This window comes from Marmota flaviventris, chromosome 19 (genome assembly GCF_047511675.1).
Source record: "Marmota flaviventris isolate mMarFla1 chromosome 19, mMarFla1.hap1, whole genome shotgun sequence".
In the NCBI taxonomy this organism is placed as follows: Eukaryota; Metazoa; Chordata; class Mammalia; order Rodentia; family Sciuridae; genus Marmota; species Marmota flaviventris.
In genome coordinates, this window is record NC_092516.1 from 336,065 (window position 1) to 363,567 (window position 27,503).

General features: G+C 44.4%; 2 protein-coding genes and 1 long non-coding RNA gene across 9 annotated transcripts in view; 2 read left to right on the plus strand and 1 right to left on the minus strand.

Moving 5' to 3' along the window:
- Positions 1 to 6,777, plus strand: part of Zc3h7a (zinc finger CCCH-type containing 7A) — a 32,465-nt gene extending 25,688 nt beyond the window's left edge. For all 5 annotated transcript variants that reach the window (XM_071605518.1, XM_071605519.1, XM_071605521.1 and 2 more), the window contains 4 exons: positions 1,776 to 1,884; positions 3,479 to 3,612; positions 5,228 to 5,391; positions 5,871 to 6,777. In XM_071605518.1, the coding sequence (XP_071461619.1) occupies positions 1,776 to 1,884; positions 3,479 to 3,612; positions 5,228 to 5,391; positions 5,871 to 6,060 (597 nt within the window). In that variant the 3' untranslated portion in view covers positions 6,061 to 6,777. The remainder of the gene's footprint in view (positions 1 to 1,775; positions 1,885 to 3,478; positions 3,613 to 5,227; positions 5,392 to 5,870) is intronic.
- Positions 6,778 to 9,105: 2,328 nt separating this feature from the next.
- LOC139702924 (uncharacterized) lies at positions 9,106 to 12,428 on the minus strand. Its single transcript, XR_011705479.1, has 3 exons — positions 12,047 to 12,428; positions 11,476 to 11,677; positions 9,106 to 9,669 (listed from the first exon to the last, which is right to left on the minus strand). It is a non-coding gene; the product is annotated as an uncharacterized lncRNA (long non-coding RNA).
- A 327-nt stretch (positions 12,429 to 12,755) lies between these two features.
- Positions 12,756 to 27,503, plus strand: part of Txndc11 (thioredoxin domain containing 11) — a 61,782-nt gene continuing 47,034 nt past the window's right edge. Inside the window, exons 1-4 of one of the 3 annotated variants that reach the window (XR_003583538.2) lie at positions 12,756 to 13,112; positions 19,231 to 19,447; positions 22,718 to 22,815; positions 26,730 to 26,859. Coding sequence is in view for 2 of the 3 variants with exons in the window: in XM_027940890.3 (XP_027796691.2) it covers positions 12,865 to 13,112; positions 19,231 to 19,447; positions 22,718 to 22,815; positions 26,730 to 26,859 (693 nt within the window). In the remaining variant the exon portion in view is untranslated. Of the gene's footprint in view, positions 13,113 to 19,230; positions 19,448 to 22,717; positions 22,816 to 26,729; positions 26,860 to 27,503 lie in introns of those variants that run through there. The other 2 variants (XM_027940890.3, XM_071605559.1) reach the window with 2 other exon arrangements.

Genomic DNA, 27,503 nt, shown 5'->3' on the forward strand with positions numbered 1-27,503 from the left:
CCTAAGGGACAGAGGAAGGTGGGGCCTTGACAGGAGGTGAAGTGTCTACCCCCATGGAGAAAATATGGGGAGAACCTTGTGCTCAGGGAAGCGGGGCAGATGGACGTCAATGAACCATCTTCTCTGAATTGCCAGGAAGAGTTGAGGAAGAAGCCAGTAAATTTTCTTAACCTACAACACCTTTCAGTTCTGTAAAACCCACATCAGTAACAAGCTCAGTGCTTGCAAGGTGGTGGTTGGTGTGCGTGTGTCTGGAGTGGTTTGAGGCTCAGACTTAAGCGCTTTCAAAGGAGGGGGACCAGGGTTTATTGGAGCCATATCTGGGGCTCTAAGAAAATGCACGTATCACGGACTTGGTTAAGCTGAGGACATCTGAGAGCCACTCTAGTTCATGAGGCAGCTGCCTGGGACGGTCGCTTCCTTTTCTCGCCCGTGGTCTGCTGCTGTGCTACCTGACAGGACTTGTTCCTTCACCTTTCTCGCCCATGCGAGGCACTGTCGGGGCCCTTTTCTGAAAGAAGAACTCATGCCTGTGCATGTGCGCGTGCAGGGAGTGTGGTGCGGTGGAAAGAGAATGGGCTTCAGAGTCTGCCAGAGGGCTCGCGGCAGGTTCTTGAGCCGCAGGTGTCCCTCTGTGCGTGGGAACAGCTAGGTCACAGGGACGATGCAGTGGGTGGTGGTCGTCGTGAACACCCAGAGCAGTGCCTGGCCTCCCGTCGAGGCTTCTCTTGTCCTTGCTCCTCCTCGCTGAGCTTTGGAAGACGATGGTAAATGTCTCTAGTTCGCCTTCCGAGCAACCTATTGGGACTCCACTGGGAGAGAGTGTGATGAAGTGATTGCTGGGACCGCTTGGTTAGCTGCTGGCGTCATGCAGAAGGTTTTCAGGGTGGTGTCCCTGACGCGGTCCTAGGGAGGAGCAGTGTTGAGGGCTCCCTGCTTTCAGGGTGTTTCAAAAGCAGTTCTTAATGCCCCAGGAGCTGAGTACGTGGGCAGCCCTGGGGAGACACAGCGAGACTTGCTGTTAATCAGCTGTACTAGAGGGTAGGCTGTATCCGGACAAGTTGGCTGCTGACACTTAGGAAGGGACTCTTGCCAACCGAGGTTTGCTCGTCTCTGGAAGGTCGAGATTCTTAGGAAAGTCCATGTTCTGCTGATCACCATGACTTTATTTTCCTACTAGTATCACCCTGTTTTCTTTGTTGAATAAAAGTACAGATAGCCAGAGGAGGTACTGTCTGAGAGCCCTGGAGCTCTATGGCCTGGCTGGTGCACTAATGGCCTTCAGATAATGTGTATCTAGTGAATCGTGGCCAGCACTGGTCATCAGTAAGTGACGTTTCTGAAGTGTCCCTGGCCCTAGTGAGGGGAAGCAGGCTACAGTTCCTTTACTGGTCTCCAAGGCTGAGCTGTAGGTGGCCTGATGTAACACAGGGGAAAGGAGGAGCCATCCGAGAGGGCCCGAGGTTTTCATGGGATTAAATGTTCTGAGTCTGTTGACATTTTCTTGTAAGAAAATGTTTTGTACTATGATTCTGTACTTTATTTTCTTCCGGGGATTTCCTTTTTGAAAAATTCTGACATAGAAACATTTACCATTAATGTCATCTCAAATATTTTGGGCTTATCATCAATTTGCATAGAACCAAATTAATTTTTAAAAAATTTTATTGTGAAGCATTAGCACCAATAATAAGACTTATTTTGCTTAAGTTAAAAATTAGTTTACTAAGTGTGCTCTGACTGACAGCCTGTTTATATGTCGATTTTTCACACAGCTGTGCAACCACATTGCTTCTGGAAAAAAATGCCAGTATGTTGGGAACTGCTCCTTTGCCCACAGTCCTGAGGAGCGAGAGGTGTGGACGTACATGAAGGAGAACGGGAGTAAGTGGGTGTTCTCACTGCGTCCTTGACCTCTGCACTCTAGCTCACCCACAAATGCCTTTTTTTATCTCTATATAAAAACACCAGCAGAAAGCAGTTTGCATTCTAAACAGTTTTACCCTGGTGGTGACAGTGACCGTGACCTCAGCCTCAGGGGAGCAGAGTCTGAGTGCCAGCGTGCTCGGTTAGGTCAGGTTTGGATGTGAATATGGAGGTCTGCATCGTTTCATCTAAGAAGTGTGTTCCCCAGAAATGGTCTAGGGAAGCTCAGTCCTTCCGTAGCTTCTTAAACCAGGTCTGCTCCTGGGCAACCGTCGCCCTCCCTCCGGAGCAGCCAGGCAGACAGGAGGGCTCCTCGGGAAGTCAAGACCCAAAGAGAAAGCTTTCACCTTGGTCAGATTTTAAGTTCATTTTGGAGCCTTTGAGAGGAGCCACAGACCACCTTTTCCTTCTGACCATAAACTGTCTTACTACAGGGAACATTGTTCCTTAATCTTCAATGAACCCACAGAAATACACTGCCCACAATCTGGATGAAAAGAATTAATTGGATTTAAGGCTGCCACCTGCTGTGTGACCTGTGTGGGAGTCCCTCTGGCTGTCTTGCTTAGAGTAAGGACACACAGTCAGCCTTCCTAAGATCTTGCAGTGACTCTTGCTGCCGCTGCTCCTGAGAAGTTTCTCTCTCCTCTTTCCTGATGATCCAGTATTAGAAACCCTCAAGGAGACAGGAAGCCAAGTGCAGATGAGATGCTCAGACCAGAGTGTTTAACACAGTGGCTCTGTAGGAGGACAGATCTGGCCATTCAGCTTCCCTCCTTCTGGGGACAGGTGGCAGTGTCTGGAGACATTTTCACAGTGATAACGGAGGGGAATGTGCTACTGGCTTCTGGTGATTGGGCAGGGTCCAGCCTCCCATAACGCACAGGACAGCTGCTAGCAGCAAAGGATTCTCCAGGCAGGTGTCAGCAGTGGTGCGGCTGAGAAAGCCTGGTTTTAGCACTTGCCGGTGACGCCCACTACTGCCTGTTCTTGCCACAGGATGCAGCTGGCAGCCACTGCCCAGGACCTGGTCACAGTGGTATTGTTGCAACTTGCTCCCCAGCATGTCAGTCCTCTTGACCTGCGGCTTGACTGACGGGCTCCCATCAGGGATGGGATCCTGGTCAGTGAAAAGTGGGGAGTGTATTAGCTCTGAGCCCCCGAGCCATGTTGGTGGCCTGACGTGGTTATGGCACTGAGGGTGTAATGCCGGGTGGCAGTAAGCAGTGCCAAGGCTTTCTTGGCAGTACCTTTATGATGGTGTGAGTTTTATTAAACACTCCCAGAGTGTCTGGCAAATGCGGGAAACAGTGAATTAATATTGCAAACTAATGTTTGTGGTCTAATTGTCCTGAAATTGATTCTTGCGCATGAGAATTTATTTGCTGCTCAGACTGGACCGTCTCCCCGTATCTAATACCGCCGGTCGCCCTCGGCCCTGTCGCCTTTGTTTTGAAAATCTGCTGACTGACATAGAAAATGATGTGCATGATAACGCGTGGGTTCAAATGGCTTTCCCTTGTTGCTGCTGAAATAATTCATCTTTCTCTAGTACAAGATATGGAGCAGTTTTATGAACTCTGGCTAAAGAGTCAAAAAAATGAAAAAAGTGATGATGTAGCCAGTCAGTCAAACAAGGAAAATGGAAAGCAGATTCACATGCCGACAGATTATGCTGAGGTCACCGTAAGTACCGAGGGCCGTTTCAGCCCCACTCGGCCTGGCAGTGGTCGAGAGGAGTCTTTTTCTTTCCTACCTTTTCAAAACCCGACTCCATTTCCTGCTGCCTGCCCTGCTCTGGGGCCACCTCCTCTCCTCAGGAGTTTCCTGCCATTAGCTTAAGTCTCCTTGGGCCAGAACTTCCTTGTCTCAGTCCTTTTTCCTGATTGTGCGTCCAAGGCCTGTTCTTCTCCTGGCCAGCCTGGGACCCTGAGCAGATTGATGACCTCTCTCTAGGGGGGGTCTTTGTGATTCTTACTGAGCTGTGATGACCACCGGACACTGGTCCCAGGGGAGGCCACAGAAGGTGCTCAGGGACTGTGGGTGGCCTCTCCCCAGGCTGCATTCCGTCCTGACCTCCTGCAGTCTGGCCTCTCTGCATCTGGGTGGAGACACCTGGATCACTGATGGTCTGTTTCTGTTTTGGTTTTCTTTTCTTTCTTTCTTTTTTTTTTTGTTATTCTTTTAAAATATGCATGACAGTAGACTGTATATTGACATTTTATATTACACGGAGTGTGACTTCTCGTTCTGGTGGCTGTACCTGATGTGGAGTTACACTGGTCACGTAGTCATGTATGAACAGAGGAAAGTGATTCATTCTACTGTCGTTCCCATCCCTCCCCACCACTTCCCCCTGTCCTCTGTTTTGGTTTTCTTTTAAAATTTTCAAAAAGGTAAAGTAGCTCCCGTCATGAATGGCTTGAACCCACCATGCCAGGTCAACCAGGGTTAACACTTATGTTTGCTTCTGCAAAATAAACAGTGCTGCAGATCAAGTTGGAAGTCCATTTGGTCCCCTTCCCAGAGGACCCAGATCCTGTGTTTCTAGGCCGTGTTCACATATCATTGGTATATTTCTACCTCTTGTGTAGCACATTCCCCCCCATCGCACAGTGCCCGTGTTCTGTGTTCTGCTTGCTCCTTGTTGGGCCTCGGGCACCTCTCCATACTGGTGCAGTCAGGTCCACGTGCCCGGCCCACTGCAGGCCTCGTGTTTGGCCTGGTCTGCCATGCCTCCGCCAGGACACTTGGGAAATGACTAACCCCAACCCCTAGAGTTTGCACCTGTGGTAGCTTTTAAATTCCATGTGACAGTTCCCCCCAGGGAGATCTGTCTGTACTTTCCCGGCTCCTGGCACAAACCTGACCTGTAATCATGGCTCAGTTCATGCCCCCCAAAATGGGGCAGAGCTGCTGCTAGCCCTTCCGGAGTCGGTGTGCTCTGTCTCTCATATCCTCCCGTCTTCCCCCGTGGTGTGGATTCCTCCCAGAATCCTTATTTGAACCTGCCTCTTGTCCTCCTGACAAACATCTGTGTTTGTTCAGCTTCTTGCTGGAGGCTTCCTGGGTGCCTAGCAGGAGTGGACGCCGCCTCTGCTCTCTGTGTGCTGGCTTGCATCCTCCTGCTGCGGTCTCTTCCTTGTTCCTGCTTCCGACTCTGACTTTTGTGTTCTTACCCTGCTCCCTTAGAGTGGACCTGGGACTTAGATCAGGTGGCATCGGGACCTCCCGGTTTCCCCGAGCAGTTTCAGGACACAGACAGCATCCCTGATGGCTACCTGTCTTTGCCACCCACTAGGTGGACTTTCACTGCTGGATGTGCGGGAAGAACTGTAACAGTGAGAAGCAGTGGCAGGGCCACATCTCTTCAGAGAAGCACAAAGAGAAGGTTTTCCACACTGAAGATGACCAGTACTGCTGGCAGCATCGCTTCCCCACAGGGTGTTTTAGTATTTGTGAGAGGTATGTAGGTCTGGACAGTTTTCCCTGTGGACGTTGCTGAACTCCTACAACTTCATGGAGATTATCAGGGGACAGAGTGTCTGGTATGGCAGATACCCTCGCACCTGCTAAGGATATGTGCTACCAGTGAGCTACACCAGACCCAGTTAGAAGCTTAAGCCTAGGAAAATGAATCTTATGGGCATGTTTTCTGTAGAGAAATTAGTACTTTAAACTATTTAGATGTATTCAATGAAAAGTACAGATTTGGGCTGGGGGTGGAGCTCGAGTACGGGAGGCCCTGGCTTCCCGGCCAGTGGTCAGGTGCATACTTCGCAGGCCCACACCCTGGGCTCAACACCCAGCACCAGAATAAGTAAATAAAAAGATTCCTGAGAGTTACATGCAATTCATAAAGCTAGTGGAGTTTCTATCTCCATGAATGTGGCCTGGTTTTCCTAAATGCCTGTGAGCCTTACCGAGCTGCCTCGTCCTCCCAGGTATATGAATGGCACCTGCACAGAAGGCAGCAGCTGTAAATTTGCTCATGGAAATGCTGAACTTCAAGAGTGGGAAGAAAGAAGAAACGCCCTCAAGATGAAGCTCAACAAAGCAAGAAAAGATCACTTAATTGCCCCAAATGATAATGACTTTGGAAAATATAGTTTTTTGTTTAAAGATTTAAACTAATATGCTGGCTTTTATGTAACCTAATCAGAGCATTGACCAGAAAAATTGAAAGTGTTCTGAGGCACATAGCAGAGGAGCTGCAGATTTTCTGCTTGTATTGGCGTGTATCGTTCCTCCTGAGCAGCAACCCACAGTAGGTAGGAAAACGGGCTGTTTAACAGGTCCGGCCAGGCTCTCACGGAGCCATTGGCATCAAATGGCGAAGTGACTGCTACCCGGGTGCCCTCTGTTGAACAGACTTTTGGATGAAGTGTGTTGGGAAGAGGATAAGGTTATGTCTAGGACGATTCTTTGAGTTGGTCCTGCAGATAAGAACCGTGACGGTAAGAGAATAAACACTGGTACTGGGATCAGAATACATGATGAATGAAGTTCTTTACATGTTTTAGCGGAATGAATTTGTTTAATATAATAAAGTTTGCTACTTATCTGTATGTAGGTTGCTAAAAAGGATTTTCTTAACTCAGATTTTAAGCCAAATAACCATTTAACACTAGTATATGTTAAATGGGGTATTTTTCTGTATTTGTATGTTTCACTATAATAAGGGAAGTGAGGATCATGTGCATCAAGACTATTTTGAAAAATAATCAGTTGAATCAAATTTTATTTCTTGGTCTTTTGCTGTTTAAATGATGATTTTGAAAGACTAAACTTGTACTGTTGGTATCGTGTAGTGTATGGACCAATATTGCCTGTAATAAAAAATTTTATATATAGATGACCTTTTCTTTTTTTCTTGGTGTGGTTCTTTCCCCACAAAGAATTGTTGAAACTGGGTATCAAAATCACAAGTTGGTTTAAAAAAGATATTTTAACTTAAGCAGTGAGTGACAGATTGCCACTTGGAGGCAGCTTTTCACATATACCCTCTTCTCCTCCGAGTCGGGCTGTAGCTTCTGGTGTGACCCTGGGGGGCTGTGCTGTTTGTTCAGGGGAGTTACTTAGCATGGAGGACGGCGACCAGCTGGTGGGAGTCCACAGAGCACCCTCGACAGGCCCTGGCATTGCTGAAAGGGACCACTGAGGGCTTGGGCCCAGGGGGCTGCCAGGGAACAGAAGCAACTGCACTGGCCTAACGGGGAGCAGGACAGCGGGCCAGGGAGAAGAGCGTGGCGGGGCCGGGGGCAGGCGGCCACGGAAGGGCCAGCTGAGGACTTGAAAGGCAGGGTCTGTGGTGGACGAGCCCTTGAACCCCTCAGGCAGAATGACTTCCTCATGACAACCTGAAGGTGGGCTGCTGGGAAGCGGAAGAGAGGCTTGGGCCCGCTTCCGGGGGTGAGCAGGAGGGTGGAAGGGGGGCACTGCGCAAAACCCACAGCTCAGAGTAGGAGGGGTCCCCGAGTCCCCCGGAGGTTGTCCGGAGGGCCTCTGGTTTCCCTGTGTGGGAAGGCCCTGGAGACCAGTTCTGGGTTTATTTAGTTATTTATTTAGAAATTTTCTTTATTTTTTTTTTATGTGGTGCTGAGGGTTGAACCCAAGGCCTCCCGGGTGAGGGGCAAGCACTCTGCCACCGAGCTACAACTCCAGCCCCTATTTATTTATTTTTTAACTGTAGATGGACACCATACCTTTATTTATTTTTATGTGGTGCTGAGGATAGAACCCAGTGCCTCATGTGGGAGCACTCTACCACTGAGCCACAACCCCAGCCCAAGTCTGGATTTTTACTTCTTCTGCACATATGTATATGTTTTTGTGGTGGTGGGACGGAACCCAGGGCCTGGTGCATGCGAGGCAAGCGCTCTACCACTGGGCTATACCCCCAGCCTGTTTTTTTAAGAGATGGTCTCACTATGTCGTCAAGGCTGGCCTCAAACTCTCAGGCTCAAGCCATCCTGCCTCAACCTTCTGAGTAACTGGTCCTATCCGTGGGCACCACTGTTACTTCACAGATGCTTCAGAAGCAATCTTACCTACCAAATCCATAATCTGTTAGAACAGAGCGCTGATCATGATTCTGCTCAGTCTCCCTAGTCTGATGGCCTTCAATGCATTTTTTTTCCTTTATGCTTTCTCCCAAACTCCTTTTGGACTTTTTAATAATAATAATAGTAATAAGAGTAACAATAGTAATAATAATAAATGTAGAAAACAGAGAATAGGAGATCTTAAAAGGTTGCCTCCGGTGCTGTTTCAGTTGAAAGATGAAAACATGGGTCGCTCTGACCTTGGGAATCCACAGAAGTGAAGTCCGACAGGTGGTGCAGACTTTTCCTCCCCTACTCCCCCTGGTCGGTCTGTGCCCAGCTCTCCACCCTCTCAGCAGTTCTCTGTGCTCAGAACCATTCTTTCATGAATTCCACTTCTGCCTGAATCAGCCAGTTTCACGCTCTGATTTGCAGCGAGGATCACTGCTGTCACAGCCTCGGTCTCAGCATCAGGAAGTTAAGGTTAATTATTCTGTGGGAGAGCTCACCCCCATCCTTCCAGTGTATGGCTCATTGTGCAAAGAAGGTGGCCTGAGGAAAAGGAAAAGTGGGGGAGCCAAACTTCCAACTCCGTGATGCTGTCGGTACAGTGACAATGTGTCTACTTGGACGCGCTGTCTCCATGGGGGGTGTTGTAACAGCAAATTATTCTTTCTTGGAGGGTACTGGGTATTGAACTTGGGGGCCACTCGACCACTGAGCCACATCCCCAGCCCTATTTTGTGTTTTATTTAGAGTCGGGGTCTCACTGAGTTGTTTAGTACCTCACTTTTTGCTGAGGCTGGCTTTGAACTCAGGATCCTCTTGTCTCAGCCTCCCACATTACAGGCATTCTCCACTGCACCCAGCTCAAATTATTCTTAAGATAAAACATACTTCACCATTTTTTAAGTATACAATTTAGAGATTTAATTTAAAAGTATATTCACGGGCTGAGGTTGTGGCTCAGTTGTAGAACACTTGCCTAGCATGTGTGAGACACTGGGTTCGAGTCTCAGCACTGCATATACATAAATAAAATAAAAATCCATTGACAACTAAAAAAATATTTTAAAAAAGTATATTCATGGTTCCCTGTCCCTCCCCCCCCAAAAAAAGTATATTCATGAGTTGGGGTTGTTGCTCGGTGGTAGGGTGGTAGAGCACTTGCCTAGCACGTGTGAGGCACTTGGCACCACATAAAAAAATAAAGTTTTTAAAAGAAGTATATTCGTAATGTTGTGCTAAAATCACCATAACCTATTTTAGAATGTTTTCATTGCCTCCCACCCCGTCTCAGGCTGTGGCAGCCACTGACTTGCTTTCTGTCTCTGGAGTCTCCTGCATATTTCACATAAATGGAGTCAAATGTGTTCTTTCACGACTGGCTTCTACCATTTAGCACATTTTCAAGGTTCACCGTTTCTTCGTATGTATGAGTACATCATTCCATGGTTAAAAAGCCACTCCATTGTATATGGATAGACCACATTTTGTTTTTCCATTCATTAGCCGGAGGTGTGAACTGTTTCCACTTTTTGGATATTGTGAATATTCACACTGTTGTAAGTTCTTGTGTCCCCATAGAATTTTGTAAGCTGAGCTGGGTATGGTGGCAGATGCCTGTAATTCCAGGTACTTGAGAGGCTGAGGCAGAAGGACTACAAATTCAGTGCCAGACTGGACACTTGGTGAGACCCTGTCTCAAAAATAAGAGGGCTGGAGATGTAGCTTATTGGCATAGCGCTTGCCTGGCAGGTATCAGGCCCTGGATTCAATCCCCAGGGGAAAAAATTCTATTGTCTGTAATGAAGAGAGGCTGCAGGGGAATCCTCCCTGTTCTCAGGGACTCCTCCCTCTGCCTACTCCTCCCCCAGGGTCTGAGGTGTCCTGGGTAGGCAGGCTGCACTCCATCACCCTCATCTTTCCTGGGGCCACCTACCCTACCTGGGCTTTTTGAATAGAGTCTTTGATGTTGTGACCAAGTTTCAGGGAGCTGCCTCGATGAAATACTGAAGGAGGGCCCATTTCCTGGGCAGCTGGTGTACCCTGCAAACTTGAGCTGTCTGAGGAGATTAGAATCCAGGCTTCTTAGGAGTATTTGTTGCAAGGAACAAATGCAAATCTGTAGAAAGCCCATTCTGGGATCATGACACAAAGTCTCCATGAAACAGATCAGGACCCAGGCAGAGGGCTGGGCTTCCCTCCTACATTCCTGCTGTCCTGGACCATGTTAGGTACGCCCTGTTTTGTAAGTAAATGCTTGGAAGCTTTAAAACTGAATGGTCATTATCTCTCTCTAGTTTTTAGAAAGAATTGGTATCTACGGAAATATATTTCTCCCACCCTTTCCCAAATCCCACCAACTTGATCGCTGAACGGCCAAAAAAGCTCAGATGCTTGCTAATGTGGACAAGTTAGTGCCACTTGACCCCAATGACTTATTCTGAAATTATAATTGTTTCAGAAGAACATTCTGGTTTCAGAGCAGCAGCTTAGGTTCTCAGAGAAGAGGAAAGGGCACACCCTTTTATTAATTCAGGGTGTTTCCTGGTCCTTAAGACATTAGCCTGATTGTGTGTTCACAAGGAATTACAAGTCTCATGATATAAACCACGGGCAACAAAAGCACTTTGAACCTTATCAAGGCCTGTACAAATGCCAGATGGCTTATGGAACATAGAGCAGATTCTGTTCCAGCAACCTGCAGTGAATGAGGCCCAGCAAGGAGACCATACTGGTTTTCTTTAGTAATATGCCACATAATGCAAATCTACAGAAAGAGAAATCAAGAGAACTAGAAATGGCAAATGTGAAGATTAATGAACTCCTCCAAAACTATATTCTTTCCTCTAAAGTTTTAAAAACAAGATTATATAAGAACAATATAACAGGATATGGTTGAGTTGTAACATATAGACAAAGTTAATAAGGGCCACAAAGGAGAGAGGAGTGGCTGGAGCTATACTGGGGCAGTTTCTCTATCTTTCTGGAATTGTTAGTATAAATATGAAGTAGATACTGAAATATGTATACTATAATACTTAGCATCTGCTAAGTGTAAAATTTAAAAATTAAAAGTCATTAAAGGAATGAGTGGTATGCTAGAAAACAGCTATTAAAACAGTAAAGAAGAGACAAGACAGGCAAAGAGGAAAACAAATAACAAAATAAGAGGTGTAAATGAGCCACCAACACCTGGGGCCTGGAAACTGGGCCCTGGTGGTTGACCATTAAATGTCTGGTCCATCTAGCAAGAATTCACTTTACATCTGTGGAAATGGAACGGGACCAGGAGTGACAGGATTTGCATTGAGGAATACAGCTGACCTGTGAAAGGTGTGTGTGTGGGGGGGCACACACCTTTTTTGCATAACATCATGCTGCCTTAATTCCCTCAGATTTTCTTTGATTAGCTATTGAATAATAATATTTATTAGTTATTGATATTGGGGGCCACGTCTTGATCAGAGGCCTCTGCAGCTGCATAATCATGTATACTTACCCCCAGTGTACTGTCCCTCCTCCTCAAGGCAAAGTTTCTTCCTGCCACTCTCAAATCATGTGTCATCCCTTTCCAACTTGAATTTTTTAATTCACAGATCTTACTTAGACAAGATCTAACAGCTGAGTCCAGTGGTACATGCCTGTAATTCCAGTTCGTCAGAGAAGGCTGAGGCAGGAGAATTGCCAAGTTTGAGGACAACCTGGGCAAAATAAAACAAACAGGTCTGTACATTTAGCTCAGTGCTTGCCTCGCCTGTGCCAGGCCCCAGGATTCAATCCCCAGGATCTAACATGCAGAGTCAGAGAACACATATTACTGAACACCACAAGTGCTGAGCTTATCTAGTGGGACCAGCACTCAAAACACGGTCTAGAGAGAACAATCCACCTGCTATAATCCCCAAGCCCTCAGAAGCCTGAGATGGTTGGGCTTCGCTGGCTTCCTTAAACTAGTTCCTACTAAAACTTGTATGTGTGTCCATAAAAAGAGCGACCTAGACCTTGGGGGCACAGAGTGGGTTGCTGGAGTGGCTTCTCAGTCAGGACGACCTTTGAGTCTGATTTCTCACCTACTAGCTTTGTGACCTCGGTCAAGTGACTTTTCCAAGCTTTGGCTTTCCCATCTGGAAGGTGATACAGGGAGAACAGATCCTCCCACCGGGGCTTGGGCACGCAGAAGGGAATGGCGGCACGGTGGCTGGCGGCGGGAAACACCAGTAACCTAAGATGTACTGAGGACCACGATGCCGGGCACCCTCCACGTGCTCTTGAGAGCAGGATGGCTATCAGCCCCATTTTACAGATGTGCAAGTCGAGGGGCAGAAGCTGAGACCGCTCTCATCTCACCCTGAGTCCCTCTCGCCTCGGCACGAATAAAGGAATGGCACCGAGTCTTCCAAGTTCTCAGTGAGACTAGCGGACCCCAACGCTGTATCGTCAGGGCTCTGAAAACCCAGCGTGCCCAGCGGAACTGCCTGCGGGATGACGACTGCACACGTGCCGCCGGCTCAAACAGGCAGCCGACTCCCCCGGCAGGGGGTGGAGCCAGAGACGCAAGCGGAAGGCAGCGCCCGCGCAGACTCCGTGGGCGGGGAGACGGGGCCAGTGAGATGCTGACGGGGCCTTTAGCGCCGCGCGCAGACTCTGTGGGTGCGAGGGGGCGTGGCCCAAGGGAGCGGGATGGCCGGGAGGAGCCCGGTTTCGCGCAGACTCTGTCAGAAGGGGCGGAGCCGCGGGGCGGAGCGCCGGCGCGGCGCGGCTGACGTGGAGGCCCGGGGTTAGCGGGCGCGGCCGGCTGAGGGGTTGGGGAGCGGCGGGCCGGGCCGGGCCCCCGGGCCCGAGGCGGCGGCTGTGGCAGCGGTATAAAGCCGGCGACTGGGAGCATGTAATGTCGGAATGCGGAGGCCGCGGCGGCGGCAGCAGCAGCAGCGACGACGCCGAGGACGAGGGTGGCGGCGGCGGCGGCCCCGCGGGCTCCGGCTCCCCTGGCCCGGCCCCGACCGAAGCGTCCTCGGCGGGCCGGCTCCGCCGCGGGCTGCGCAGCGCCTCCCTCATGGCGCGCCAGCGGCCAGAGCTGCTCTGCGGGGCCGTGGCGCTCGGCTGCGCGCTGCTCCTCGCCCTCAAGTTCACCTGCAGGTGAGGCGGCCGGGCCCCCGGGGCCGCGGCCAGCGCCCCTCGGCCGGGTGGGTCGGCGGTGCCCGGCCGGCTCAGGGCCTCCAGGGTCGGGTCGCAGCGGCTTCATCTGGGGAAGCCGGTCCTGACCTTGCCTGGAGCCTCGGATTTGACCCTCCCAGGCCTGCGGCCACGGGCTCCCCTCTGCCCGTGCCCGGCCAGCCACTTGGTGGGATTTCCGGGAGCTGCCAGGAGCCCCTCCGTCCCGTTCCAGTACCGGGGGAGGTGGGCCGTGTTTCTGAGCTGCTCCTACTTTTAGGGTCTCTGAGGGTGCGCCTGTCACTTCCGCTAGGGATATAAGACCCTCGTTTCTCACCTGCTGCATTTCCCTCCTGCAGTCAGAGGAGTCGTTCTCAGCCTTTGAGAGCCCCAGGCCCTTGGGAATCGAGGCCCTCTTTGGTGTAATGGTTATTTATCGGTTCCCAGTCGGCCCGGCTCTCCGTAAGTCAGCAGTGAAGCAAACCCCCTGCCCCTCTTAAGTGGCTATTCCGGTGGATGGGACAGTCGATAAACAAGGAAACAATTTTAAAGAGCTTCAAGAAGTGCTGTGTAGAGAATAGAGGAGGAGAGTGGGACAGAAATGCCTTCTTAAGGAATCTGAGGCTCACCAGAAGAGGAAGAAGAGCTGAGGGAAGAGTGCCCAAGGTAAAGGAAACGGCAAATACAGTTTTGAGGCTGGACAAGCTTGTTGTTTTCCTAGGGTGGGGGGAGGATAGTGAGAGGGAGGAATGAAAGTTAATGTGCCTCTTCTCAGGGAAGTACAAAGATACAAAATTTATATTTCAGTTGTACTCTGGCCTCCCAGTTCCACAGTGTATCTAAAACCTCTTGCTGCTGATAATATCCTTTTGGCATTTCAGCCAAGAGGAGGATTTCAACAGCAGACTTTTTTTTTTTTTTTTTTTTAAGTTTATATGGCCCCTGTTGCCAAGAAGATATCACAGGATTAGATATTTTAGTGGAAAAATATAACAAATTCGAATAACTGTCATAGAGCATTTGCCATGTGGCAGATACTGTACTACAATCAGGGTTTTTCCATCTCAGCACCATTGCAGGCAGTTTGGGGCCAGGTTATTCTTTGTTGCAAGGGGCTGTCCTGTGCATTCAAGAAGGTTTGTCTTTGGCCTATACCCACTAGGTGCTGGTAGCACATACCCCTAGATGTAATAACTAAAAATGTCTCCAGACATTATTAGATGTCTCCTAGTGAACAGAAGTACCTGCTTGGTAACTAGTGTCCATATGAATGCATTTATTCATTTAACATGTAATTGAGAGCATAGCATATAGCTCATTTAAATTTTACAATCCCCAAAGAGACTGTTATCTTTCCCAATTTATAGGTGAAAGAGTCAAGCCATGGTCATTATAAAACCTGCCTGAAATCAAACCCATCTATTAAATGACTGAACTGGATTTGAATTCTTTAGAGTCTTAACCTTGCTCTTCATCATTGTCATCCCCCAAAGAAAATATACTAAAGTATTTTACAAGGTAGAATTTTGCAAGTGGCATTTGGGTTCATATTAGGAAGAAAGGTCCCTCTTCCAAAGGTGTGGAGTTTCTTGTGTTTTTTTTGTTTTTTGATTTTTTGTACTGGGGGTTGAACTCGGGGCTACTCAACCACTGAACCACATCCCCAGCCCTATTTTTAATTTTATTTAGAGACAGGGTCTCACTGAGTTGCCTAGTGTCTCGCCATTGCTGAGGCTGGCTTTGAACTCGTGATCCTCCCAAGCTGATGGGATTACAGGCGTGTGTCACTGCACCTGGCTATTTTTTTTTTTTTTTAAACTTCAGTCTGTCTAGTTGTAGAAATGATGCTTTGTGTTTGTTCTGAGACAACATGGCTTATTAAGAAAGTTCTTTGAGATTTCAGGAAGAAGGAAGAGTATAAATCCAGTTTCTAGAGCTAACAATGAAATTCTGACCTGCCTCTGGTAATGACAGTGAGCTTGTCAATGAGTTTGTTTATTTGTCTTCTTTCTGTGCTACTGGCAAATTTGGCAATCTGTTGATAGACTCAGATTATTTTTTTCCATCTTTTTTGATGGAATGGTGTCATGTTACTATTTTATTGCCACACAACTGACTCTAGCATTTATGTCCCCTTTTCTTATTTTAAGATCTTTAATAAGGACAGAGGCTTAAGGGAGAATAAATGGAGTCTTTTGGGATCTTTAAAAATTTTTGTTATTATTTAATTATTCCTAGTAGCTCCAGACCTGAAATAAATGACTGCTCTCTTTAGTGTCTATTACTTAGCTGAGTTCAAACTAGATAGTGGAAGGAAAAAAAAAGTTGATTTTAGGTTGAGCCACAGCTAATAATTGTGCATCCCTGAGTATTTAATCTACCTGCATTTCTGTGCATTAAATCTCCATGACTTTATCCTGCTTGCTTTTACCTTGATTTGGAGGGTTGTTACTTCAAAGCTGCCTCTATTCTCCTTTGAAGGAGTTGTAGGGTATAAGTTTCATGTAAAACTTGGGTTTGCAGCGAGGCTTGGTGGTGCACACCTGTATCCTAGTGATTTGGGAGGATGAGGCAGGAGGATCACAAGTTCTAGGCAAGCGTGGCAGTTTAGCAAGACCCTAAGCAACTTAGTGAGACCCTGTTTCAAAAAAAGGGTGTGTGTGGCTGGGGGTGAAATGCAGTGGTAAAGCACCCCTGGGTTTAATCCCCAGTTCCCACCACCACCAAAAAAAAAATTGTATTTGCAATGGGCCTTTCTTGTTTACAACCAACTCTTCAAGTTTTTTTGCACCTGAAATATTTCAGAGCTGTGAGACATCTTGGATCTGGGTTTGTTTTTGTTGTTTTTTTTTCCCCCAGAAAAGGAAACAAATTCAAGAGATAAATGGAAACTCATGAATGTTTTTGAATTGAGGATTGAATCCAGGGGTGCTCAATCACTGAGCCACATCCCCAGCCCTTTTATATATATATATATATATATATTTTTTTTTTTTTTTTTTAAGAGACAGGTCTCACTGAGTTGCTGAGTGCCCCGCTAAATTGCTGAGGCTGGCTTTGAACTTGAATCCTCCTGCTTTAGCCTTCCAAGCCACTGGGATTACAGGCATGGGCCACGGCCCTCAGTTTTATTAATGTTTCTGATAGAGCAGAGGCAAGTGTTTCTCTTTCCTGGCTAGTTTTTTTCTCTCTCTCTTTCTCTTTTTGCATTACTTGATATTAAACCAAGGGCCTTGCACATGCTAGGGAAGTGCTCTATTACTGAGCCACACGTACTGCAGCCATTTTTATTTCATTTTCAGACAGGATCTCACCAGGTTGTGCAGGGTGTCCTTGAATTTATGATCCTCCTGCCTCATCCTCCCAGGTAGCTGAGATTACAGGCATGTACCACCACACCTGGCTAATGTTTGTCTTTTGATTGGTCTTGTATTTTATCTGGCTTGTTTACTTTAGGAACTCCTCTGAACCTGCAGAGCAAAAGTACTAGCTTGTGATTCTCTTTTCTTGAGCTGTCAGATACCTATAATTTCCCACAGATTGCATTATTTCACACCTAAGATGCAATTTAAATGGTTAAAAAAAAATATTGCTCCATATACCAGGACTTTGGATCTCTGGAGAATGTGTCAGTTTTCCCCATGCAACCTGTCCCACTTCTTTGCATGGCTGTCTTGTCACTCAGTTTTCACATTAGTTGGTACTACTCTGTCTACCACCCTATAGGTGAAGCCACTGTTTTCCTGTTACATCACCACATTATATTCTCTACAAAGCAGTGACAATTTTGTGTATTTTATTGTTAGTTGTTTGCATGTTTTGTGACTTGCCATCTTCCTCTGCTAGAAAGTTAGCTTCCTACTATACAGCCTGCTGGCTGCTGTGGCCCAGGTATCTGTGTCTGAAGGACCATGTCTGAAATGCAATAACAGTTGCTGAATTGACATTTTAAAAATGTCATGTAAGGGACTGGAGTTGTGGCTCAGCAGTAGAGCACTCGTCTAGCATAAGTGAGGCCCTGGGTTCGATCCTCAGCACTATATAAAAATAAATTAATTAATTAAAGATATTGTATCCAACTATGACTAAAACATAAGTGTTAAAAAAAAAAAAAGTCATGTAAGGAGACTGGGGTTGTGGCTCAGTGGTAGAGCGCTTGCCTCCCATGTGTGGGGCCTTGGGTTTGATCCTCAGCATCCCATATAAATAAATAAAATAAAGGTATTGTGTTCAACTATGACTAAACAATAATTTTTAAAAATGTCATTGAGTGAATTTTTGAGATTATGGGCATATTCTATATAGACTGAAGGCTCTATAGAGACTGCAGGTTACAATGTCATTCAAATAGGAAGTCTGCTCCTTTTAGCACTTTTGTCTATTTTGAGATTTCACATAAGTACAGTCATATTATATGTACTCTTTAGTGCCTAGCTTCTTTTCACTCAGCATAATTATTTGGGGATTCATCTAAGTTATAGTATGTATGAGCATTTTTGTTTGTTTCTAATTCTGGAATAAAGTTGAAGGGTAAGAATGTGCCTTGGTTTAGCTGTTTACCTGATGAGTCATGTTGGCTTTTTTGTGCTTACTGTTAGCAGTAAATACTCCTTTTTACATTTATTTTCTCATCCTTATGCTTCGTCCTTTGTCTTTATATTTAAAATGTGTCTCCCCAGCTATCCCCCCACCCCCGCCTTTTTTCTTTTTCTTTTTTATTTATTTTTTAAATTTTATTAGGTGTAGATGGACACAACACAATGCCTTTATTTTTATGTGGTGCTGAGGATCGAACCCGGGTCCCGCCCATGCTAGGTGAGCGCTCTACCGCTGAGCCACAATGCCAGCCCCCCCCCCCCCCTTTCTTTTCAATGCTGGGGATTGAATCCAGGGCCTTATGCATACCAGGCAAGTGCTGTACCACTGAGCTATAGCCCAGCCCATTTTATTTTATTTTATTTATTTTGAGACAGGGTCTCACTAAGTTGCCCAGGCCAGTCTGGATCTTGGGATCCTCCTGCCTCAGCCTCTTCTGAGTAGTAAAATGTGTCTTTTTTAGATAATATATAATTTGGTCTTGCTTTATATTATCTGGCAATCTCTTCCTTTTACTTGAATTGTTTAATCCTTTTATATTTAACGTAATTATAATTACTGATGTGGTTTGGTTTAAGTTTTTTTTGCTACTTGTTTTCTATTTGTACCTTCTGGGTTTGGTTCCTCTCTTGGTCCTTTTTGCCTTCTTTTGGTTTTATCTAGTATTTTTTTTAGAGTTTCATTTTTATATTGTTTATTTGTTTCCTAGTTAAACTATTATAATAGTCTTATGTTAGTGCAGATATGTGGATGACTCAAAGTGCTTACTAGGCCATTTTAACTTGGTGGGATATAGTTCCAGCCAAAACCTATTTGTCCTAATAGGAAAGCTGTGGCCGCTCTGACTTCTGACCACTTGTTCAATGTTCCTTCTTCTCCTGACTTCTCCCTGCTGGGAACCTCATGTATTCAGAAAGCCTGTTTTCCAGTTAAATAGATTTATTGTTTGTTACTTGTGTTTCATACCTTTTGGATTATGATGTATATGGATAAATATGTATTATTATTACTTTTGCCCTGGGTAAGTACAGGCCTGCCCTACCTAACAAACTCAGTGTTTTCTCAGATTCGAGTCACTGGTAAGCAGTGTTACTAATGGTGGCCTGTGTGCTCCCTCCCCATATTTCTGAGCTCCAGAGCTGGTGGCCCTAAAGATCAGTGGCTCCTGTGGTAAGCCAGGCTTCGAAGAGATAGGGATGGAGTCTTTGGGGTGTGACATCAAGACTGTAGATAATTTTGCTCTCCAATCCTCTCCCAGCCCATGCCCAGAATACCAGACAGAATACCAGAGAATCATTTCCAAAATGTCATCTGTCTGTATTGGCTCAGCTGGAAGGTGCTTTAGCATGGTATACTACTTTTACTACAGGGCAGTGATTTGACGACTCCAATTTTTTTTTTTTAATTCAAAAGGAGCCTTTCCTTGTAAGCTTCATTCTCCTTCCACACAAAGCTGTTTTAAGAAGAAGATAAATAAGCAATCTTGTTTGTGTTTACTCTTTTTTAGTCGAGCAAAAGATGTGATAATACCAGCAAAGCCTCCTGTCAGCTTTTTCTCCTCGAGGTCTCTGGTCCTTGACCTCTTCCAGGGGCAACTGGATTATGCAGAGCATGTTCGCCGGGATTCGGAGGTGGTACTTCTGTTCTTTTATGCCCCGTGGTGTGGCCAGTCCATTGCTGCCAGGGCAGAAATCGAGCATGCAGCAAGCCGGCTTTCAGACCAGGTAATGCTGACATTCAGCCTCCAAAATTAATGATCATCAATCCTGTATGTAAGAGAGGGTGTCCCATGGAGACACCTTGCCCAACTGGCAGTTTTGTCAAGATGAACTCCTGGAGTGTCTGTCAATTACAAAGCCTGCTGCAAAAGAACAAAGGATTTGAGTGTGATGCTTGTAGTTGGAGGCAAGAGTGGAGCAAATTCTGGATCTTGAGATAAGGCCAGCGCTTATCCCAGGATGCCAGGCAGTGAGGTCTCAGTACTGCAGGAGAAGAGGGCTGAAAGCCTAGTTCTGTGTGTGTCTTGCACAGCCATTTGATAACTGCTAGGTAGATGTTTTATGTAGAAGAGATTTATGTATAACAAGGGCTGACCTTTTATTGCATGAACCAGAACTGTATTCAACAAATGTTTAATGAATGCCAACTTTGGACCAGGTAAGAGGGTTACATAAGCAAATGAGTCCTCGGTTGTATCAGTGGTTTTAAGCCCAGTGGTTCCCATTGCCTTCTAGAAAAATGGGCATTTTATGTTGTCCCTTTTCCTGAAAGAAATTCATAGATGATAAAACTCCCCTACACATGTAATTTCAAAATAATCTAGTGCACTAACCAAAAATGGTGGGAAAAAAGAAAAGTAATTTACATCTAAACATGGTGTATTTCAATATATAAATGCTTGGGCAAAGCAGGTCCCTATACTTTTATGTAGAGCCCCTGTGAGTGTGATAGTTATAAATACAGACTGATAGAGGTGTGATGTGTTGGGGACTCTGAACAGCAAAGTGCTCTTTGTCCTCGGTCTGTACAAAAGTTGTGTTCCTGAGAAATTCAGCACAGCAGCCTCACTTAGAACTCACATAAATAGGAGACCTTGGAGTCATGTGTCAAAGGGAGTTAACAGTTCTGGGTTTGGACAGTAGCAAACATCAGTGCTTGGCAGGCATTTAGAAAACTATGGGATGATACGGATGACCCTTCCTAGTGCAGAGCAGTTCTGAGCATTAGAGGATGTCTGCTAAGTCCCCTACCTTACACATGTCCTGTAGCTTCCCCCAGTCACAGCAGCAAACAGAAAGCATCCCACAGATCCATGAGAGGCTGCTGCTGAGAACCACTGACCTGAGTTAACTTGTGCAGGCAGCAGAGTTGCAGAAGTTCATTTGGAACTTTCAGTTGTTTTTTTTTGTTGTTGTTGTTGTTGTTTCTCGTCGTGCTGGAGATTGAACCCAGGCCTTGTGCATGCGGCACAAGCACTCTACCAGCTGAGCTGTATCCCTGCCCTCAGTTGGTATTTCTTAGAAACAAGTAGTGTTATAGATGGTGACTAGGCATTCCACCTGCCAGGTGAACCCTTTTTAACCATTATATCCCCGAGAGTGTACCAAGTACTACTTAAATATAATTCTCTGTTCCTTATAACACTAATTTGTGCCAGTGGGGCACATTTTGTGATCTCACTGTGGGCCCATGGAATTTATTTTCTATTTTCTCCCCATCCCCTTTAAGAACTGCAAGTACTAAGCAAGCTGGCAGATAACTCCAGGAGGAAACAGGAATTCTAATGGAGCACTAGGAGGCAAGCAGTGTGTAACAGAAATTAAATGACCATTTTGTCAGTGATTCCCCAGTTTTCTGAATGTAAAGAGCAGCAGTCCCATTGTCCACGTGAGGAAAAGGGAAGATTGTATTTTATTTTAGATGAACTGTAGTTTAATGGTATTTTGCTCTGGAATATTTGCCCTTCTGAATGATGGTATTGGAATAATAACAGCTTCCAGTGGAGCCAAGCAGTTTGTTAAAGAGGCACAGAAACAACACAGCAGGGTTATAGTACCACCCATAGTGACTGGCTGAGCTCTTTTCAAAAAAAATTTTTCAGCTTCTTCCACATTGAGAGTTTTTGCTCCATGTGCTCAGAAGGAAAAAAAAAAGGACTGGGTTTATTTTTAGAAATATGCAAAAATCTTTTGCACCATATTGCTTAGTAAAATTAGCAAAATGGTGGATTGTGCCCTACTTTTGAGTTAAAAAAAGAGGAGCTGTAAACTTCAAATAAAGCCACTGTTATTTTTCTTTTTTCCTAGAAATAGAGTTCTGAAGGGTTGCCACATGTTTTGAGCAGTTGGTTGTTGTAATAGTAGGTATAAAAACATTCAAAGGTGGCTTTTCATTTGTAGTTTGTCTTTGTATTTTTCAACAATTTATTGTGAATATTTTCAAACATATAGCAAACATGAAAGAATTTTACACGTACCCACCATCTAAATTCTGTTGATATCTTATTATGTAATTACGCATCTAACCATTCCTCAAATTCAGAGGTTCTCAACTGCTGGCCATATTGCCCCTGCTCCGACTCCAGGACTTTTGGCCTTGTCTAGTGTTTGGTTGTCACTGCTTCAGAAATGAGTGCTACTGGCATCTAGTGGGTAGAGCACAGGAAAGCTGGGATTGAACCCAACGCCTTGTGCACGCCAGGCAAGCACTCTACCAACTGAGCTATATCCCCTGCCCTGCACCACCCTGTGTCTAGTTCTTAGGGTATCCGTCATCACAAAGCAGGTAACCCAGAACCCTTCATGCATTCAGCCTCAAATGGCAGTACTGCCAGAGTTGAGAAGCTGCTCCAGTCCATTAATCCATCTCATTTTTGGCACCTTTCAAAGTAAATTGTAGTCAGAGGACACTTTTCCCTAGACACATCAGCATCTACTCATAAATATATACAGTTAGTAGCAAAAAAATGCCTTTTAGATCATGGCTTAAAGCTTTGATTATTTGTTTTTTAAATATCCTTTGATATTTATGACGTTTTATTCACAGTAACATTTTAATTTTTGGATGCTTAGTTTGACAATCAAAGGGCATATCCTTCTGTTTGTTTTTGTGTTGCTGGGGATTGAACCCAGGGCCTTGAGCATGCTGAGCAGGCGCTGTGCATCTGAACTATATACCCAGCCCCCAGAATATCTTTCTGAGTTAGCAGATTCATGCTTAGAAGAAGCTCCTTGGCACTCATTCACTTTAAAATTTGAAACAAATAACTCTTGGGTCAGACTCCAAGTCCTAGCTGGCACTGTAGAGAAGAGCCTGTCATTTTTATTTTAGTGGCAAATTAGGAACTTCTTTGAAAGCCTTATGCAAATTTTAAGAATATATGTATTTTCTGTTTCTGTGAGAGAGGACTGGTTCCATTTCTGATTTCATCTTTCAGATCTCGGTACTGCTCAGCTGTTATTCATAGTCATTTGAAACCCTTTGTTGCTCCGCAGGTGTTGTTTGTGGCAGTTAACTGTTGGTGGAACCAGGGGAAATGCAGGAAACAGAAACACTTCTTTTATTTTCCTGTAATACATCTGTACCATCGGAGGTAAGGACTTTTCAGTAGTGTTTCTAATTTTTTATCAATATCTTAATGAATTTTTTCTATATAAAAGTATTAGATATTTACTGTATAAAATTGATAAACACAAGTCTTAAAAGCTCTCTGTATAATGGCTGTGTTTTTATTTATTTTCTCCTATAAATCTACATGTCTACCACTTTTTTAATAAGGTAAAGATGAGATCAGGCAATAATACTATCTCCTAAACTGCTTTTTTTCACTTTTGTGAACATCTTTTTATGTCATTATATATATTATAGCATTTTATTTTTATTTTCATTGTTTTTACAATGCTAAAGATCAAACCTGGATCCTTGAACATGCTAGGCAAGTGCTTTTCCACTGAGCTACATTTCCTCCCCCCCATTATTATTTATTATTATTTGGTATGCAATATTAGTTTTAAAAGTACAAATTGCTCCACTGAATGACTGTATATTCAGGTGTTCAAAAAGTATTTTGTACCAGGCGCAGTAGCGCACACCTGTAATCCCAGCAGCACTAGAGGCTGAAGCAGGAGGATCATAAGTTCAAAGCCAGCCTCAGAAAAAGTGAGGCACTAAGCAACTCAGTGAAATAAAATACAGGGCTGGGGATGTGGCTCAGTGGTCAAGTGCCACTGATTTCAATCCCCGGTGCCACCCAAAAAGTATTTAATGTTGCAAAAATACATAAGATTCTTCATCTTCTTATCTGGCAGCATCACACAGTCAAGAGTGCATTTTACCATATTTTTTCATTGGGAAGAAAATTACTACTGGTTCACAATTTCATATCCAAAGTTCTGAAATCACAAGGACTGAAAAACTTGAAGTTTCTTGAATATTGTCCCCAGATGCATTCATCTGGCCTAAAGTAAGATGGGGCTACCTGTGGTCTTTATCCCACTTAAGCTACCTATTTTTGCTGCAAAAATACCGGGTTGGCTTTGGGTACCCAGACTATGCTGTGGGTATTATTAGTCATGTCTGAGAATCTGACTCAAAGGATTTTGGAGGCAGAAGATGGGAAGTTTGTCTTTGTTCAATGTGATTGGCTTGAAGTTTATGGAAGGCCATATGGGTAAAGAAGAATTGATTAGTAAGGTCTTTACAATTTAGGTTTTCCTTTTCCCTCCTTCTGAACTCCCTGGGCGGAAGTCAATATGGTTTATCACAAGCATCAGTAGACAGTCATTTCTAGATTCTCTATCCCATTCCATTCACTTCCATATCTCTAACATAAACTGTTGGGTGGCACATAATATTGTTTCCAGGAGCAATTGATAGTAGTATTTGGGCAAAATGATACTTTTCTACCTGACCACCACCTTCACATTTTATTTTGGACATTAAGTGTTTATAATTTTAATATTTGCAGTAATAAGCCAGTTTTTGCTTAAGGATATTATGACCATTTTTGATCCCCCACCTGCTTTTTGCTCACTAATTTGAGGTTCTACCTCTACTTTAGGTTAAGGTGCAGATTGTTTAGAATATAGAATACTTTCTTGATAACTGTCTCAGGGTTTCTTTCTTTCTTTCTTTTAAGGTAAGTGTAAGCTGTACCTGAAGGTCCTCAGACTCTGTTCTCTGTCACATGGTGATGAACTTGCCTCCTGAGGCCCCTGTGTTACTCTCTGGCTTTGGAAATAGGCACAGATGCCTAGCAGGAGTGAAAGTCCTTGCAGGTTGCCCAGAGGTGACCTTAACTTGATGTGGCATTAAAATCGGAAGAATTCCCTTTGAATTGAGTACAGATATCTTTTTGAGAACATGGGCATACAGTATTATCTTATATTGTTTGTTTTCTTAGCTTTTGTAAAAAGATTGAAAGGACTTTAGAAGTATCTAGTCCAACCCTCTTGCTTTACAGATGAGGAATCCAAGTTGTCACTCAACTTTGCCTGTTGATGTTTTATTTGTTTGTGTCAGTGTAGGCTGCTTACTGCTTGGGGCATCACTTCCACTGCCTGTGTACCTAAAACAGTGCTAAGGCACAGAAATTCCCAAAATTTCTTTTCTACCTTAGACTCCTCAAGATCTCTATTTTACGTGCACACACATGAAATGTTTCCATTGACTAAAGGGTCCTTGGAGCGTTTTCGGTAGTCCCAAGGTTCTTCTGGTTAACAGGCCCTTGAATGTGCTCCCTGGGTCTCATTACTGAGCACACTACTGCTGTTCGTGTGGTTTTGTTGCTGCTATTGCTCTTTTTTGTTATAATGACTTATTTTGTAGAAGCCACTTAAAGAAACTAATAGGCTTTTCTGTTTTGTGAAAGTAGATTTTTTGGTTTGTATTGAGACCAGTCACAGAAAAAGTTAATTAAGGGCCTGAAGCAGGGAGGTATGTTCTCACAACCCTGTCAGAGCTTGGTAGCCATCCAACAGCATGTCCCGTGGCAGTGGCTGTAGTTTATTGGTAAAGCATGCCCCACATCCTGCATTCTGGAATCTTGTAATCTTGGTAAGTCAGTTGGACCCTTGTAATATCACAGCAAGGAAACTCAGCAGAGCCTGTTGGCTTACTTAGATGAGATTTCTGGATTTGTTGGCTCCTTTTTGCCGAACAAAATAAGTTACCAGCTTTTTTTTTTTTTAAATATATGTATATATTTTAGTTGTACATGAACACAATACCTTTGTTTTACTTATTTATTTTTATGTGGTGCTGAGGATCGAACCCAGTGCCTCAGACGTGCTAGGCAAGCACTCTACCACTGAGCCACAACCCCAGCCCAAGTTACCAGATTTTTAAGAAAAATGTTTTCCTTTAAAAATTGTTGGTGATTGTTGGGGTTGGTGGTGATAGTGATGATTTCTGAACAGAACTAATTGTGGTAAGTTTTGAACTGATAGAATTCTTAACTCTTTTCTCCCAGCTGTGCTTGTACAATGCTGTTTTTATTTTTTCATACTGAAATTCTTTCCATCTCATGTTCTGTAGTATACACTGAGGAATTGTTGTGTTCCATCATGTTTGTGTGTGTGTGTGTGTGTGTGTGTGTGTGTATGTGTGTATGTTTATGACCATGTATTGTGAGCACAGCATTTAATTCCTGACTGGGCTATTGTTGGTATTAACAACAGGCTTAGTGTCAGTTGCTGTTTAGAGAGAAGAACAGTTATGGAGTTGGTGCATTTCACGTACCTTCCCTACTCTGCCACCAACCATCAGTTGTATTTGTGTTGTGTGAGGTTGAGAGAGCCATGTATGGATTCTGACTAGCTTAGGAACGAAACTGAATTAGGGAGGCATTACTTAGCAGTGCTGAATCAAATTCCTGTGTCCCAAAGGACAGCTGTGAGGAAAAGGAAGAAAGGTGGGTTATGCAAGCTCCCTAACTTTATACTTCCATTTTTTTCCCATGTTCTAGTAAAGCTTTAGATAGACTTAAGCTTCATTTAGTGATTCTTCCTTTAAGTGCCTATGGAATACTTAGGCACTTAAAGGAATATTGTTGGCTAAGGGCCAGCTGCTTAGCTTTTCCTCATTTCAGAGTGACATGTGGAAGTCCTCACCCATGTGCAGTGAGGTGTGCAATTAAGATCCTGGAATCCTTTCAGCATGTGGCCAGTTTCCACAGTAGCCTTGTTTTTGTTTTTTATTTTTAAAGAAATGTTGTGGGATTTCATTTTTCTTTCAGACACTAAAAAGAATTTAGTTTGCAATTGAATGAAGCTCATAGAAAGGTCACACTGCTTGCACCTCCCCCTCCTTAAACTGTTGATTCTTAATTAGCGCCCCAGCACCCCTGAGCAAAGCAGGCTACTTCCCTGAAACAGTTTGATACTAAAGCAAGACATTTTCATCCTATGGTATTGATGATTTTAGCTATACATTGCAGGGTTAACGCATGGTGTATTATTTTTACTTTTTATTTATTTATTTATATTTTATTTTATTTTTTGGTACTAGTTTTGGACCAATCGAATACAAAGGCCCCATGAGTGCTGTTTACATTGAGAAGTTTGTCCGCCGGGTGATGAAACCACTTCTCTACATCCCATCTCAATCAGAATTACTAGATTTTCTCTCAAACTACGAGGTACCTATCTTTCATATCTCCTCTGTTCCCAAGGCCTTTTACTGGGTTATATTGGATTGTTCATATTTAAAGGTGTTTTTTTTTTTCTTTTTAAAAATACCTCCTGAATTGCAGCAGTTAAAAGATCAATTTATAGATAAATCCCAGTTAAATGCATTTCTGAGTTGGGTGCAGTAGTGCACAACTGTAATCCCAGGTACTTGGGAGGCTGAGGCAGGAGGATCGAAAGTTTGAGGCCAGCCTCAGCAACTTAGACCCCATTTCACAATAGATACATAGGTAGAGAGAGAGAAAGAAAGATAGGAAGGAAGGACTGGGGATATCACTCAGTGGTACAGCATCACTGGATATAATTCCCAATACCCAGAAAAAAAAATGCATTTTGAGATGACTTACCATAATGATGGTTTGATCAAATGAGTTTTAAGGGAATAGAAAGCTTGCAAAATTCTGTGTTTTGTTTGGGAATTTTCAACAAACTTTCACCTTGTCTTATAGTTAAAGTACATGAGAGTTAATTTACAATTTATTGTGGTTGTCAATTTCTAAGAATGTCATTTGATGCTTTGCAGTATTGCAGAAATACCTCACTTTTCTTGTTGTAGTTTGCTTTTTTTTAGTGGAAATATATGTTATTTTATTTT